Below are 17,440 nucleotides of genomic sequence, written 5' to 3'. Positions count from 1 at the left end.
TGTCCAGGGCTCTATTCTCTCACCCTGGTTCTTCAATGTCCAGTTGGCTCCTTTGGCCAGCCTGATCTCGTCCTTCTGCTCCAACTTTCAGTGTTATGCTGATGGCACTCTGCTTTCTTTCTGGCTCCCGTCAGCCTCCTCCACTCTCTCACTCATTCCTGACTGTCTATCGGCGCTTCAGGATTGGTGCGCCTCCAACGATCTCGGCCCTAATGCCACTAAGAAGCAGATCCTTCTCATGGGGACCCTTGCTCCCACTTTCCCGCTCTTACTCTGGCCTCCCTCCTTGGGCCCTCGTCCTTTGCCTTCCTGAGAGGCTAAAAACCTTGGTGTCATCTTTGACTGCACCCTCTCCTTACATCATGGACCTTGCCAAGAAGGCCCACTACCAGCTGCACATCCTCAGAGTTATTCTTTCTTTGCTCACTTTCCCCCTGTGGCTCACTGTCTCCAGAGCCCTGGTTCTCTCTAGGTTTGACTACTGTAACAACCTCTTATTCAATCTGCCTTCCTCTACTTAACACCCTCTACAACTAATCTAGAACAGGACTAAAGACTTGTCCTTGGCCTCAAGCCCAAGGACCGTATCTCTCCAGCCCTGAAATCTCTCCACTGGCTCTCGGTGGCTACAAGGATCAAGTTCAAGACACGCTACATCGTCCAGAAGGCTTTCTGGGGATGGGCTCCGCACTACATCCAACTATGCCACACAAAATACCTTCCTTCTCTGGCCCTTTGCTCATCTACCTCAAACTCTGAGGGTCAGGCCTTTATCTCCAGGCAGATAGTGGGGGTAGATCTCTCTCCTCTACAGGTGCCTCAGTCTGGAATGGCCTCCCTGCCCTTCTCAAACTTGAGTCAGACCACAAGAAGTTCAGGAAGCAGCTCAAGGCCTTCCTTTTCTCCTCTGCTTTCTCCCTCGATCGCTGGCTCTCTCTCCTGCTGATCTACCTGTCTCCTGCGCGGACTAGTTGCCTGACTGCCCTCAGAGTCCACTGGGTACTCGTTTCCTCCATGATCAGTCTCCTCTGCACTGCCTCCAGGCATACCGTGCACTTAGGGGCTGTTATTGTTCTCCAGTTACCCAGAGCCACACTGCCCTGGCTGCACTAACTCGGAGCAATGCTGCCCTGATTGCGCTTCCCACTTACTGCTCCCTGGCACTTCCCCCTCCTCTCTTCCCCCTGCACTTTACGTCGTCGCACTTGCACAATCTGAATGACAAGGCCTAGTAAGATAGTTTGTCTCGTCTTCCCTCTGTCTTCCCTCCCTTGTCTTGTCGCGCCTAGAAACACTTTTGTACAGGCGCGTTATTAATGGCATATAATAAAATATACCCTGATAAATCGGCTCTGTGACTCACTTGGCATCACAGGTCTGGCTCTGGACTGGTTGACCTTCCTCTCCAACAGACCCTCCCAGGTTCACTAGGCCCTTTTCTCCCCACATCACACCCTCCAGCTGCGGCATCCCTCAAGTCTCTATCCTCTCGCCATGGCTTTTCAATGTCTACCTTAACCCCTTGGCCCATCTGATCTCTTTGTCACACAGACAATGCACAGCTCTCCTACAAGCTTCACTCTTCTTCCTCCTCCTCCCTCATCCCTGACTGTCTGACTGCTATTCAGTCCTGGTGTGCTGCCAATGATCCCTGCCTTAATGCCAGTAAGACTGAGATCCTTTTCATTGGGACCCCTGGTCCCACCTTCCCTCCCTCCTTCTGGCCACCCTCTATAGCCCCCTCCCTTCACCCTCCTGTGAGGCAAAAAACCTTGATGTCATCTTGGACTCCTCTCTCTCCTCACATTGGGGGCCTCACCAAAAAGTCCCACTATCATCTACACCTCCTCAGAGGTATTCTCCCTTTCCTTACCTTCCCCCAGAAACTCAATGTCTCTAGAGCTCTTGTCCTTTCTAGGCTCGACTACTGTAATAGCCTTTTCCTTAATCTTTTTCTGCCTCCCTTCATTTCCTTCAACTTACCCAGAATAGGACCCAGGGACCACATCTCTCCAGCCCTTATTTCTCTCCACTGGCTCCCAGTTGCTGCTAGGAACAAATTCAAGACCCTCTGAATCATCCACAGGGCTGTCTGGGGCCAGAGACCCCACTACATCCATCCATCTCTCCCTAAATACCTCCCTGCTAGAGCCCTTTGGTTTGCTGGCTCCAACTCTCTGCAAGTTTGTTGCTTCTCCAAACAAAGAGTGGGGCGGTGGGGTCAGATGTTCGTCCTCTGCAAGAGCCTCCCTCTGGAATGGTCCCCTGTCCCTCTCGTGCTTGAGCCGGATCTCCTTAAGATCCAGACGCTTGTCAAGACCTTCCTTTTTTTCTCCTCCTCCTTCTCTCTCCCACTTCCCTACTAACCCCTTCCTCCTCCTCCATGGCTTTCTTCCTGGTTCCCTCTGAGTATTACATCGTTCCAGGCCCTCTTCCGCCCAGCTCCCTACCCCCTCCGGCTGCTTACCAGCTTTCTTTGGCACGTGCCCTCTAACCTCCCCTTAACTCCTGCGTTCCCCCTTCCCTATGCTTACCTGATTTCGATGGCACTTGCCCTTTGGCCTCCCTGTAACAACTGCACTTCACCTTTCCCTCATCTCCTTAGCACTTCATTGGTCACAGACCTGCACTTCCACCCTCACTCCCCCACACTCCCCCTTTTCCCCTCACACTTCTTGCTCTGCACTTGCACGATCCGAATGTCACAAAGTCTAGTAGGCCCATTATTCTATCTTTCTCCCTTGCCCCCCCCCCACTTTTTTTGTCTTGCGGCGCCTTAAAACACCACTTGTTGTATAGACGCCTTACAAATATCCAATAAATAAGATACACACACACACATCGGTGGTTCCAGTGTCCTCGTTTCTCTGCCCCTGTTGCATTCACGGCCTCTGATAATGTCAACTACTACTGTGACTCTGCACCTGAGTGGGATTTAAATAATAAAACTTCCCACTCAGGTTTGGGTTGTCAGGAACACTAGACTGCATGCTGCAGTTCTGTGCCTCTGAGCCACTCTTCCTCGTCCCCGTACCTATGGAATTATGGGACTGGAAGTCCCCAACCTTCTTTTTATCAAATATTTTGACTTTGCAATAGGCCACTAAGACTGCAGGGTCACTAGGGAAGTTTACAGTGTTCTCCCCATACTTCTGACCAGATTCCTTTCCCATGAGATCCTCCCGCAGAACAATTCCTCCCCAGGGTCAGGATGAAGAAGCGTCGGCCTTTCCCTGGCCACATGAGTAGGGTCCCAGGCCAGGGTCTTTGGGATGATCATCTGCGATTCTTCATATATGCATGATGCCAACAGGTGCCAAACAAACAGACCTATAGGACATTAACACTGTGTGTGTAGGACTCTGTACAGGGAAGCATTACTATACATCTAAGACATTTATGTCATAATGGGTCATATATAATAGCCCATAAGTTACAGTTTTCACGTTACGTTCTAGCTCCTTGTTTCCCAGATATAAATCTTCTTAGTGGCAGACGCCGATACCAAGGAGCGGCTCCTCAAACCATTATGGTGATCTCTGCATAGCCCTCACAGGTACACTGCCATGTACACCTTACACACCCCACATGCACTGCTCCTGTAGTACACACTAGCCCACACAGACTATGAACAACTCTTCAAGCCATGTATCTCTCACATAGTCCACATCTACACAACCTGCTATCCACCTCACAAAGATCATCCACACCTGGCAGAACGCTTTACACAGCCAACACACACCTCTAAAATAATGTGATACGCACATGGACCACATGCTTGTCCTCTCAAACAAGTCAGTGTTGTCTTTGTTCTTTCTCATATAAAGGCCCAGCATAACTATGTCCATGCTGTGTCCCCCAAAGCAGTTCCCACACGCCCGTCCCTGTGGGGGCACACATACAACTAATTCACCCGCTATATATCAAAGAATGTGGAGACTGTTGAAGCTTCAAAGCCTGCGATAGAGCAGGACCTTTAAATACAGGAAGTGACAATCAAAGCGCACAGGAACAGCGGGAAGCCCACTGCGCTGCTGCCTGACCAGATGAGACACGATGATCACTTACCTTGGAATAGGTTTTTCCTCCCTTCAGTTCCTGCAATAAAAACAGGAAATGAGATGTTATTTCCACAGTAAGCACAAATAGCAGCGCTCCAACAACACATCCTGCATCTGCCATCTGCCACCCAAACCAAACCTGCAAGCCACCGTAATGCCCCAACTGCCAACCTCACTGCACCCCTTACCACAGCCTGTCAAAATGCTTCCAACCTCGCAGCTCCAGCCACCATTTCAGAAATCACAGTGCACCCCAATATTTGACCTCCCACACCCCATACCTCAAAGCATGTCCTCTGCCCACTTCACAACAGAAACCAATCTTTGACAACCAAACTAAACACAGACTTATAGTTAGGCTTGACCCTATCATCCAAACTCCCAGTGCTCCTTAATGGCTGACCACCTATTAGGTGAAAGGTCACTGTGCTTTTTGCTGGAGTCTTTGGTTTTCAGATCCCTTTCCACCCTGCCACGCTCTACCTACAGCCTCGCTGGAAGAGTGGCACTGTAGTTTTTGTGCTCTGCCTGAAGACTCCTAAGGCGGGGTACCCCAAAAGGTGCCCCATAAATCATGTGTCTAGGCTTGTGGGAACAGTCCAGCACATGGAGCCATTTTGTCTAGCCAGGGTCTTTTTTGAATCCACTTCCCCAGGTTCCTAAAATGGAGGTTGTCTTTGTCCATCTGGAAGTCATGAGGGGTCACATGAGAGGCTGGTGTGCCCATATAGGGCCACATGATGCCTGTCGCCCTGAAATGGGGGCTGCAATTGGCTGAGCCAGTTGTGACGAGAAGATGCCAGTCTGGGAAGGATAATATGATATTTTATTTATATCGCCCTCATACACAAATGTTTCAGAGCGCGACCAGGCAAAGGGAAGAGGAACAGGGGAGAAACAAAAACAACGATCTTACTAGGCCCAGTGACATTGAGAATGCACAAGTGCACGGGACAGGAAAAGGGGGAAAGTGCATGGAAGGGAGTGAAACTGGAAAATGCGGAGCATAGGAGAGAATGAAAAAAATTATAAGTCAAATAAATAAATGAAGGTGATACACAGTGGTAGTGCAGCCGCTAAGCGGGAAAGTACTAGGTAAATCAGATAGGGTGTATCTGATAAGTGCAGAAGAAGAGTGGGTGGGGGAGTGTATGGGTACAGATACAGGCCCCAGTGTAGGGGGTGGCCCGGAGGCAGTGCAGGAGTGTGGCAGGGTGAGCAGGTACCTGGGCACGCAGGACAAAAGGGGACCAGGTGCACAGTGCCGAGAGAGAAAGCAGATCAGCAGGGGAGAAGGGAGGCAACGCCAGAAGTGAAGCGGAAGGTCTTGAGGAGCTTCTGGAATCGTAGATGGTTCTCCTCCAGTTTCAAGGTGGCAGGGAGGCAGTTCCAAAGGGAGGCCCCAGCCCGAAGACAAATCTACCCCCAGCTTGTTTCTTTAAAAAGTAGCAGACCCTAAGGGAGTTAGAGGTAGAGGAGAAAAGGGCTCGAGAGGGGAGGTATTTACAGAGAGATAGTAGAAGGTATTTTGGGCCCAGACCCCAGAAAGCCTTGTGGACAATGCAGAGGGTTTTAAATGCAATCCTTGCATCCACTGGGAGCCAATGAAGGGATTTCAGAGCTGGAGAGAAACTATTCCAGGGCTTGAGGCCAAGGACAAGTCTCGCAGTCCTGTTCTGGATTAGTTGTAGAGAGCGGAGGCAGGTAGATTTAGAAAGAGGCTGTTACAGTAGTCCAACCTAGAAAGATTCAGAGCTTGGGAGACAGTGAGCTTCCGAGGGAAGGAGAGGAAAGTAAGAGTACCTCTAAGGAGGTGCAGTAAGAAGATAGACTTTTTAGAGACGTCAGAGATGTGTGCAAAGAAGGAAAATGTGTAGTCAAAGATGACCCCGAGGTTCTTAGCCTCGCAGGTAGGGGCGGGAGGAGGGCCAAGGGAGGCCGGCCAGAGAGTGAGGGGAAAGGATGGAGAAGGTGTAGCAATGAGGAGGATCTTAGTCTTTTTGGAATTTAAACAAAGATCATTGGCGGCCCGCTAATTTTGAATGGCGATTAGGCAGAGATGAGGGAAGGAGAGAAGGTGGCTGAAGGAAGCCTGAAAATGAGTTGGGTGTCATCAGCATAGCACTGGAAATTTGAGCAGAAAATGGAAATGTAGTAGGCAAGATTGGCCAGGTATTGAGGGAGATGGAAGATAGGAAGGACCCAAGTTGTACCTGGGAGGGTCGATCAGAGAGGAAAAAGGTCAGCCAGGCCAGAGCCTGATCAGTGATAACCAGGTTGTCACGGAGACGATTGAGCAGGGTGGTATGGTTGACCATGTCGAAAGCAGAGGAGAGTTCAAGTAGGATGAGGACAGAGGGACTGTTATAGTCAAGGTTGGAGAGTAGGTCTTCACGGATGTTCAGGAGAGCAGTTTCCGTGCTTCTGGCAGCTCTGAAACCAGATTGGTGATAATGGAGAGAGACAACAGAGTCAGAATGAAGGTTAAGCTGAGAGATGGCAAGCTTTTCCAGGAGCTTACCCAAAAAGGGAGCAATGGAAATTGGGCGAAAGAAGGATCAGCTGTGGGTTTCTTGAGGAGAGGATGCCCAAGGAAGTGCTTCAGAGGGGAGGGGAAAGATTCTGAGGCAAAGGAGAGGTTGCAGACTCGCTTCTTGGTGCGTGCAGAGAGTCAGTATTGCCTATGGAGCAGGCGGCAGGCCAGTTTGTCAGAGGATGAGCAAGAAGCCTTCCATTTTCTCTCAGCCGCCCTACACTTAAGTTTAAGTGTAGTTAAGTCAGAGTCATACCAAGAATCGCACTTGACTTTGGACTTCAAACGGATCCTCATGACAGGGGCAAGAGTATCAAGAGTAGCAGAAATGGAGGAATAGAGCAGAGACAGGGCTGTGTCAGGGTGTGAGTTAGCCTAGGGGGGAGGAGGGGGGGGAGAAGGTGGCAGTAAAAGCTTCAACTGACACATGCTTCATGGGCCGAATGTCTGAGAAGGTGGGTGGCAATCTTGGGGTAGGCTTGGCTTGAGGGGAGGAGATGGAGAGATGAGAGGAGAGGAGGCAGTGATCACTCCAGGAGAGAAGAGTGGTGAGGGGAGTAGATAGGGGGAGGCCAGAGATCAAGACATCAAGTGTGTGACCAGCAGAGTGAGTCGGGCCGGAGGGGAGGATAGAGAGGGAGAGTGAATCACAGAGGTCACGAAAGAGCACAGATGAAGAATAGGGAGAATCAAAATGGACGTTGAGGTGACCGAGGAGGAGTTGAATGGTAGAGGTTGGGGGGAGGAGGAGAGGTCTGCCCACTCAGAGAGAAAAGAGGGGATTTAACCAGGGGGCTGGTAGAGAGTAGCAACAGTAAGAGAGTGGGTAGGAGAGAGAGAGAGAGCCTACAGACAAGGCATTCGAAAGAAGAGTACGTCGGAGTAGGGATGAAAGAGGCTGGAATCCACTCAGGAAAGATCAGGGGATTTGGGGTGGAGAGGATCTTGTAGCCATCAGGGAGGAGAGTGTCAAAGCTCGTGACAGAGCTGGCCGTGAACCATGTCTCGGTAAGACCAAGGACATCAAGGTCAAGTTCTTCTAGGAGGTGGCAGATGTCAGTGGAGTGTGACAGCAGAACGAGAGTTGAGGGTGGCAAGATGGAGAAGGTTGCCAGCCTTAAAGAACTTCCGGGGAGGGGTACAAATCAGAGGTACGCCCTGCGGAGGTGCGGAAGGAGCATGAGATGGGGCACAGGAGGAAGGAGAAAAGGGCAGGGTAGCCAACGGAGGAGAGTAGGGGACAGCTGGAGATGAGAGGAAGTTGATGAGGCGAGGGAACTGCCTATCAAAGAGAGGAGATTGGCCGGAGGGCCTTGCACCGTGACAGTGCCATTTAGGTAGACATTAAATGACTTTGAGGAGTCAAAGGAATCCATGAGGACTTTACAGCGGGTGCCACCATTAATGGGAGAGGAGGAGATGGGACAGAGCACAGAGATCATATGAGGAGTCCAGAGATCTGGCAAAGGAACGACAAAGAGGACGTCAGTGAGGGTTTGTCTGGCAGAAGCGCTGGAATAGGTATCAGCAATGGGGAGACCTGGGTTAGAGGCCAACATATCCTTTTTTAATTTCTTCTTACCAGACTTGGTGAGAAGGGAAGGATAGTCGATAGTGAAGCAGTTTGAGCAGGTAGGAGAATCAGATAGCGCCATGGGCAGGTGGAGAAAGGAGGCAGTGGGAGAAATATGCAAGTTCAGCGGTATGGAACAGTCACTGGGCTAGCATGTTACAAATGAGGGCCAATGTGAAATGAAAAACACTAAAAACACACCCAAATTTGATTTTGTAAAACGCACCCATATTTGATTTCCTAAAAACACACCCAAATTCGATTTCCCAAAACACACCCAAATTCGATTTACAACACACCCAAATTTGATTTTCAACAACACACCCAAATTCGATTTTCAACAACCCACCCAAATTCGATTTTCAACAACACACCCAAATGAGATGTTCTTTTTTTTACATGTTTATTTTAAACCAGCACACAGATGACACTAATAGACAGAACAAAGCATTATCTCCAGAAAGACTTATGAGAGTTCCCCAGGCTCTCCCCCCCCCTCCTTCCCTCAAGTCAACGTTTGGCTGGATCTGGGAGAGAGTGGGTGGGGTCAGCAATCTGGTTGCAGGGCTCTCGCGACTTGCTGCCATTTGTGAGTTAGCGCCGGAAATTTCTGGTCATAGTCAAGTAAGGGTGCCCAGATGTTTGAGAAGCAGTGAAGGAGGCCCGCTTTGGCTGCCATGATTTTCAACGCCATCAGATGTCCCATAACTTCAGCCATCAAAGAGTCATCAGGGGACCCTCAGCAGTCTTCCAAGTGCGTCCTATCGTGATCTTTTTTCGGCCAGCAACATTTGCGTGAGGAGGGCAGCCACTCTGCCGGTACTTGGATAGATGCCCGTGATTGGAGCTCCTAGGAGGATGGATATGGGTTCCAGAGGGATTGCAACCTGAGTGATGTCTTTCATTGTAGCAATACATTGGGACCAGAACTTGTTCACCACTGGGCATGTCCACCACATGTGATAGGAGGAGCCTGGAAGTACACATCTGCGCCAACATAGGGGATCCAGGGACCGGCAAAAGTGGTACAGGCGAAGTGCTGGATAATACCATCGTAGGAGCAACTTATGAGCGCATTCCCGGTTGGTAATGCAGAAGGAGGAGGAATGTGTTCTCGACCAAATGTCTACCCAGGTCTGTTCCTCTTTAGGATGTCCCAGGCCCGCCTCCCACCGTGACATATATGAGGCCTTTGTGGTAAGAATGTCCTCCTGCAATAGCTTATAGAGAATGGACATTTTCCCTCGAGGCGGTAGGTCTTTTATGGTGAGTTCAAAGGGACTGAGGGCACAGAGCACCGCCGATCGGGTGAGCGGATGGCAGCACCAGTGTCGGAGCTGCGAATAGGCAAACCGGTCTGTTTCTGCTAATTGAAAGGCTGCTTTGCATTGCTCGAAGGAGCGCAGCTGGCCTTCCTCAAAAAGTTGATCCAGGGACTCGAGGCCTCCCGTAACCCAGTTCCTGAAGTTCATGGGGCAAGATCCCGGTGAGTAGGCCGGGTTATGGAAAACTGGGGATGAGGGGCCCAGACCCCTCGGGGGGGCCTTATGTTTCGAAGCCCAGTCCCATGCCTCCAGGGTATGTTTGGTGGAGGACAGAATTCCAGGCCAGGTCCTATGCGAGGGGGGGAATATGCGGAAGGAAACGCAGGGGGAGGGGCAGGCGAGATTGCTCCACCTCTACCCATTTGGGGTGCCCAGAGGGAATAACCCATGCCTGAATGTGGGCCACCTGCGCTGCTATCTGATATCTGTGAAGGTTGGGGACCCCCAGTCCTCCTAGTCTGGCATTGCTCATCATGGCCCTCTGGGGGATTCTCGATTTCCTACCCCTCCAAATGAACCAGAACATTTTCCTATGCAAGCGCCATGGGGGGGCAGAGGGATTGTGGGGGGCAGGGAGGTGCAGGCATAGAGGAACCGAGGGAGGAGTTTCATTTTGCAGGCGGTGATACAGCCAAGAAGCGAGATTTCCTGCGAGAGCCAACGGTGAAGATCCCGCTCCAGGTCTTTGAAAGGTTGGGGAAAGTTCGCCTGATAGACATCTCCCGGCCGGGCAAGGATCTGAACCCCAAGATAAGGGATAGTCTTTTCGCTCCATTGAATCAGGCATAGTGGTTCTAAAGCTTCCCGCTCTCCTGGGCCCAGACCAACCCCGAGACCTACCAATTTCCCAAAATTAATGGTGAAGCCCGCTACTCTCCCAAACCTGAGGATTTCAGTAAGGGCTGGCTTCAGCGAGGCATGTGTCCACCACGTCCAGGGTTCGGAATAGGTGGAGGAGATCAGTCGCCAGTTTAACGTCTCTGGAGGTCGGGGAATGCGATTGATCTTTGAGCGGGTCTGGAACCCCGTTGAAGTCTCCTCCAATGATGATTTGGCCTTCTCTGAATGGGAGGAGGGACTCTTCCAAGTCTCTTTAGAAGTCCTCTTGTTTATCATTCGGAGTAAAGCAGTCCAAAGATAAGGCATTTGACTGCCATGAAGCAGCCCTCTGGGCAGCGCAGCGTCTCCAGGACTTGTGGTCTTATTCCTCTCGCGAGGAGAATCACAGTGCCCCCTTTCTTCGTGCCATCTGAAGCTAGGAATTGCTGGGGGGAAAAATCTGCTGCGGAGGCAGGTGAAATACGCTGGGATTAGGTGAGTCTCTTGCAGGAAAACCACAGAGGATTTCCCATCTTGTAGGTGTTGTAGGATAGATTTCCTCTTGGGGGGTGGGGGGAGGTACAGCCCTCTGACATTTAGAGTGACGAGCGTCAGTTGTTTCGGGTGCGGAGGTGGTGCGTCCTGGGTGTCAGAGGGTCCGGGATGAGGGGACCGGGCAGAGCGGAGCTCAGTCATTGTCCGGAGGGTTAATCAGCATGGGGTCATCATGTGGCCGGGGTTTTAACAGCAAACTCGATACTGACCTCCAACAGGAGACCACAACATAACGCAGCGGAGCCGATGTCCTGCCATCAGGCCTTCACCTAGCCAACTGGGCAAAGGCAGTCAATCGCACAGCCAACGGGGGCAGATCAAACTGTAACAGGATTTCTTGTAATCTGCTCCAGGGAAACCTTGGTGACATACTCCCTGGAGTTGGGCATGGGCCGCGCAAAGCCCGCAACTATGCATTCTTTGTTCCTTGTTCCACGCTGCCCGCAAGTAGCGTCAGTGGTTTATACATTCGGGTGGATCTCAGATGGTCATTTTGTGTTCCGATTTCTTTGAACTTTAGACCAGGATGATCCCATCGGTTTGGGGGGAGATCCGCTCGGGTTGCCGCTTGAGTGGTCAGCAATGGCGTCTTTTGCTCCATCGGGATGGTCCGAGTGTAGGATCATAGCAGCGTCCTCAAGGTGGCGGATCCTACGAGGGGTGCCTTTGTAGGAGAACTGTAGGGCCTTTAGGAAGAGCCATCTGTATCGAATCTGGTGGTCTTGAAGGAAAAGCTTGAGAGGCCGGAGGGCCCTTCTCCTCTGCATCATCAGGAGGGAGAGGTCTTGGTAGATTTGTAGCAGGGAGCCCTGAAATGTAAGCTCGTCTCGGGATCGTCCAATTGCAGAAATGGCTCCTTTGGTGGTATAGAAATGTCCCTTCGTTATTACATCTGGGGGGGAGGAGGGGGTTGTCCAACTCCACTCCACGTCGAGGGTGCAGCCTATGGGTGCGGTCGAAGATGAGTTGTGCTTTATCCAGGTGCAGGAGCAGTGACTGGAAGAAGTCACCCACATATTCAGCCAAGTCCTTGCCCTGAATCGAGAGGTAACTCCCCGGATCCGCAGGTTGTTGCGTCGGGCACTGTTTTCGATATCCTCCTGTTTGAATTTGAGAATCTCACTTCTATTGAGGAGAGTCTGGATAGAGCATTGGACTTCTGCGAGTGCTGTAGCGTGTTCCCGAGTCAGAGCCTCCACCGCTACGATTCTTTGCTCTGAGTCTGTGACCCTCATATCCGTCTGCTGTGACATGCAGGATCTAAATTCTGCCTTGATTTTTGTATTTGTATATCATTTATATCACGCACCAAACCCTAAGGTAACTGGGCGCTGGAGAAGACTTGTGAGTTACATACATGGAAGCAGTGGAGACATGGTAGAAATACACATGTGGAAATAATGGAGACACAATTGGAAGAAGGACCTATGGTTACAGAAGGTCCGGAAACAAAGAACATTTATAGCATAACATAGGCAGGCAGAAGTGCAATCAGGCGAACATGAAGAATACGTTCTGTGCGGGAGCAAGGTAGAGACTAAGGTCCTTATTGGACAGGCTTATTGCTCAGCCAGTTTTTGATTCCAGATTTGAAGGCCGGGAAGGAGGGCTGCTGTCTGTAAGCAATGGGAATGGAGTTCGAGCCTTTGGCTGCTTGGACTGGGAAGCTGGCTCCTCCCGCAGTTTTTAGGTTGAACCTAGGTACTGTAAGGCAGTGAGATAGGGCAGATCTGGTGTTGCGGGCTGAGTTGTGCTTACAGATTTTGTCAGACAGGTATTTGGGAGCTGCTCCCAATGTGCGATTGCTAGGGTGCGGAGAGGGATTCTGTCATGAACAGAAAGCCAATTGGCATTGCGCCTAAGAGTTGAAATGTGACTGGATCTGGGTAGACTAAGTGCTGCTCTTAGGGAGTTATTTTGCAGTCTATTTTGGACATTCAATTTACGATGGAGCACAGTAATAATAAAATCGCATTTCTAGATTTGATGATCCAGCACAAAGACGGGATTTTAGAGTGCGACCTGTACCGGAAACCTACCGACCGCAACACCCTACTGCACCACACCAGTAATCATCCGAGCCACACAAGAGCCAACTTACTGTACGGACAATTTCTACGTATCAGGAGGAACTGTACATCCAAAGATGATTTCAAGAAACACTCCAAAGACCTCTCTAACAGACTTAAGACCAGAGGATATCCGGCATCAACCCTCAAACAAGCAGTCAAAAGAGCCCTCCATACAAACAGAGACACATTATTGGAACAAGACAACATTACACGGCAAGATGCAGGAGATGAAGATCGGTTGACATGTGTGATCACGCATGGACTACATACATCCCAAATGAAGAAAACCATACGGAAACATTGGCACATAGCCAAATTAAATTTACCAGACGACCCACCCCCTCGCTTTGCTTATAAACGAGGCAAGAACCTGAAGGAGTCCCAGGTCCACTCTCTGTTTCAACCTGTCCTGAGACATCAATGGCAAAGAGTTCTACGACCATTACAAGGTCATTACCCTTGTGGTAACTGTACATCAGGCAAGTTTACGGTAAAAATGAAATCATTCAAAATAGGGCAACGCGAATGGCATCTCCGAGACCACACGAATTGCAAAAGCGATTGTGTGGTATATTGTATTCAGTGCCCGTATGGAATGAAGTATGTGGGCCAGACCATGAGGGCAGTCAACCTACGCATTTCAGAACACCGTTCGAGGATAAGATGCAAGAACATAACCGCCCCATTGGTGCCACATTTCATCGCAGCCGGACACACACCTAATGACCTCCTTTGGTGGGTACTGGAAAAGGTGAAGGGAGGTCCCAACCCCTTGAAAAGCCTACTTCATCGAGAATCTAGATGGATACACCGGCTGAATACATATCACCATGGTCTGAATGAGTCCTTCCAACCGAGCATATTTTGATCTCACATGTTCACAGAATTATACACACATCGGTCTATGACCACAGGGGCATGCACCACAGCAATGTCCCGCGCCTTCCTACCTATGAATACAACACATACAAGGACTGCCACAAGCACTACTGGCCAAGAGGGGTGTCGGGCGACCCACATTAATAGGGACAGACCCCATACCTCTGACCTTCCTATCATCCCGTAATGCACGAGACCTGTAGTAAATCTCGCATTTTGACCTCTTTTTACTCTATTGAGTGACGTGCCCACTCGATCCGCATGACTAGACACACAGCCCAATGTTAGCTAAATTTAGACACATACCTCCGCAAACACCCCTGGTGTAGCTCCCCACGTCCTCACCCGCGGGAATACAACATACTGTGACACGCCCATTCCCGTGACACACCCAGGCGTGGTTTGCTCCCCGGGAAACACACAGCCACCAATCAAGAGGCACGCAATGCAACGAGACCCTGGCTCATGACGTTGCACCAATGAAAATTAATCTCCTAAACAACGGTCACCATAACTACCCGGCGGCGTTCGAGCACACAAGACTCCTGCACGGCGCCCCGCTAGCTACAGACAGGAGACACGGGCACTGACAGAGAACAGAGACTACAGGTGCTCCCTCCACTGGTAAGAGACGGCAATATTGCCTCAGCCCCTCTCCCCACGCACACAATACACGGGACTAGGGGAGAGAGCCACGAGCAGTACTTCAATCTCGCTCACATCCCCATATGTACATACCAGTAATACGCTTTCTTTCCACAGACAGACACCTTAACTGTCCTAAAGAAAACGTATCAGTGGAATGGCCGCTTCCGAGCCACATCTCCGGAATCGAATATAGCCACTGGAAGTTGGCACATCGGTTACCACGGAAACACAGATATATACCGAGCAGCCAGGATTAAGGTAAACAGACACCACGTGCCCGGCACTCTGAACCATTACCCTTCTCACCTTAGGGTTTTTGGCAAGAGTTGACCCCTCTTTTTCCTCTCTCTATTCCTTGTCGCTTCACCCCATACCCCTACAGGCCCTGAGGACTACACCTGGAAGTTCTGTACTGCCTTTTAACAGAAGCCATCTGCCATAGGCCCTTTGTGATTGCCCGACCCTCCCTGGATTCCCCAAAGAGACTTGGGATCATGATACCGACAACACCATGAGCATAGCCGGTACACAGAGCGCTTAAATTACTAAACATAAGCTGCACTATCAGCTACATAAACCTGGGGTAACCCCACATTTCTCTTTGTTTCTGATCTCGACACAGGGTCTACCAATTGGACGCCCTGAAGAAGGTGCCTTGTACTGGGCAAGTACTTTAGAGCACCGAAACGTGCACCCACTTAACAACACACAGATGAAGACCGAGGACAGAATATGTACCTTTTCTCTTCAGCCACTAGTGTGTTAAATGAATGTTTTATGAACATGTTGGCTTAATACAGAGATATCCCTCAAGTCCAAAGATCCAGACCCTAAAAAGTCAACCCTGAGCACTGAAGTTGTGAGAACTATTAAGAACACTTTGCTCAAACAACTAAATCTCGAGGAAACCTAGCCTCAGAACTCATGTGATATTTCATACATGTCCAATAATTGTTCTGTTCGACTGTATGTCACACAAAATATGTTGCAGGAAATATTTAGGCCGGATTTATGCTTATTCTTTCCTTAGCACATCGACTGTTTAGCACTAAGGATTTAAAGTGCAACATGGCTATATTTTGCTTTACTTTTGTTTTACCTTGTATATATGTGTCACTGTAAATTGTTCACTACACACTTGTATTATATAATTTGGTTCTTTTTACCACATAAATTGTTTTTTCATTAGAGTTGGTTGCATATGGTCATTCTTCTTTCCAACAAATACAGAGCCTGAATAAATAGTGCCATATGCATGAACTGTAGAAAAGGATATAGACCACAACCACTTGCAGAGTCATGTGAAGAGCTCCCCAGCAGTCCCGTTGTCTAACATCCAGTGGTGATTCAGTACAAGACAAGGAAGGAACAAGTTTATGCCCCCATTAAATTTAGGAGGGCTATAAAGAATTGGCTAGATGGGAGAGGGGACAACTTTTCCTTGTTGGCATTTGTCTATTTAGGTTAAGTTCAGCGGAGCCTAGAAAGAGTGTGTTACAGTAGTCCATTTTTGAGAGCGCTAGTGCTCTGGCTAGCGTTAGACAACTATTAGTGGACAGGTAGGCTTTACAGCTGTAGATTAATTTATTGGTATAGGCTGTGGAGGCTGCCACCAAACTGAATTGTCTCTTGAGGGACAATGTAGAATCGAGATGGACCCCCAATGTTTTTATTTCTTTTGAGACCTTGATCGAGATGCCGTCAATGTTGAAGGCCGAGTACCTATGATCCATTTTGTTAAGGCGTGCCTGAGTGCCGACGATCAGGAGCTCTGTCTTGTCGTCGTTAAGGCATAGGGTATTGGTGGCCATCCAAGCCTGGATTTTTAGATAGACATCATTCAGGAGTTTAGAATCTAGATCATAGCAACCTGTGAAGGGGATGAGGACTTGGGGGTCATCTGTGTAGTTGGTGTAGATGACACCCAAGTTATCCAATCGATCGAAAAGTAGCTTCGTAAATATGATTAGTATAATGTGGGTGACACGCACAAGCCTTGGGGGACTCTGCATAGTATAGGGCTCGGGTCTGCAGAGGCTGAGGGAGAAAAGACGACTCTGGTGGTCCTATTGGAGAGAAAGGAATTGATCCAATCTGATGCACTGGTGGAGAAGGCTGCAGCTGTGGTGAGGTGTCCGGTTAGAATTTGGTGGTCGACGAGGTCGAAGACCGCCGACAGGTCTAGGAGCAGAAGGATCGCTAGCTTGCCTTTGTCCTTCGCCTCATCCATTTGGATCTTCAAGTCTAAGAGGGCTGGTCTCAGATCCGTGCCTTGGCCTAAAGCCAGATTGTCTGAGGCCTAAAAGGTTGTTATCCTCTAAGTGCTTCTGAACTTGCAGATATGCCACTCGGTCCAGAATTTTTAAGGGGACGGTGGTGATAGGCTTATAGTTTGTTGGAATGTTTGGTCTAGATTGGGTTTTTTCAGGAGCGCCATGACCCAGGCTTCCTTGAGATTGTTAGGGAATTGATTAGAAATGAAAGATGAGTTTATCAGAGGGGCGATGAAAGGGGCCAGGTCTCTAGCTCCTTCCTTAATGATGAAAGCTGGACAGATGTCGCCTTGGCAGTCGAGGCTTTTAGACTTCTGATAATGTCTTCCATTTCCTTCTGAGTTATTTGGTAGAATGCAAAAGGAGTGCATTGCGGAGGGCTTTTCTCTAGTATGGGTTTAGGGCGAGGGCAGCTTGAGGCTAGTTTTTTTAGCTTCAATCTTGCTTTGTAGTAAGGCGATTTGGTCAGCTAGTGCTTGCTTGATTTTTGTACACCAGGCCGCATCCTTGGTACATTCCTGAGAGGGAGGAGCTGGGGATTCAAGCTCTTTTAGGATGCTAAAGAGCTCTTTGGAGCTTGAATTAGCGTTGTGGATTCTTGTGTTGTAAGCTTCTTTTTTTGGTGGATACAATAGCTGATTTATAGGTGGCTGCTGCTGAGGTAAGAATGCATTACTTACCGTAAAAGCATTTCTGATGCTT

At 49.6% G+C, this 17,440-nt stretch overlaps 1 protein-coding gene across 1 annotated transcript in view; it reads right to left on the bottom strand.

Annotated features, from left to right (window-relative positions):
* The window catches only part of EEIG1 (estrogen-induced osteoclastogenesis regulator 1), a 662,295-nt gene that overhangs the window by 442,467 nt on the left and 202,388 nt on the right, over window positions 1-17,440 (bottom strand). The window contains exon 4 of the mRNA XM_069609104.1: window positions 4,069-4,098. Coding sequence (XP_069465205.1) covers window positions 4,069-4,098 — 30 coding nt within the window. The remainder of the gene's footprint in view (window positions 1-4,068; window positions 4,099-17,440) is intronic.

This window comes from Ambystoma mexicanum, chromosome 8 (genome assembly GCF_040938575.1).
Source record: "Ambystoma mexicanum isolate Mex_15411 chromosome 8, UKY_AmexF1_1, whole genome shotgun sequence".
NCBI classification, from domain to species: domain Eukaryota; kingdom Metazoa; phylum Chordata; class Amphibia; order Caudata; family Ambystomatidae; genus Ambystoma; species Ambystoma mexicanum.
Note: the sequence above shows the minus strand (reverse complement) of the source record. Positions and strands in the feature narration are given on the sequence as shown.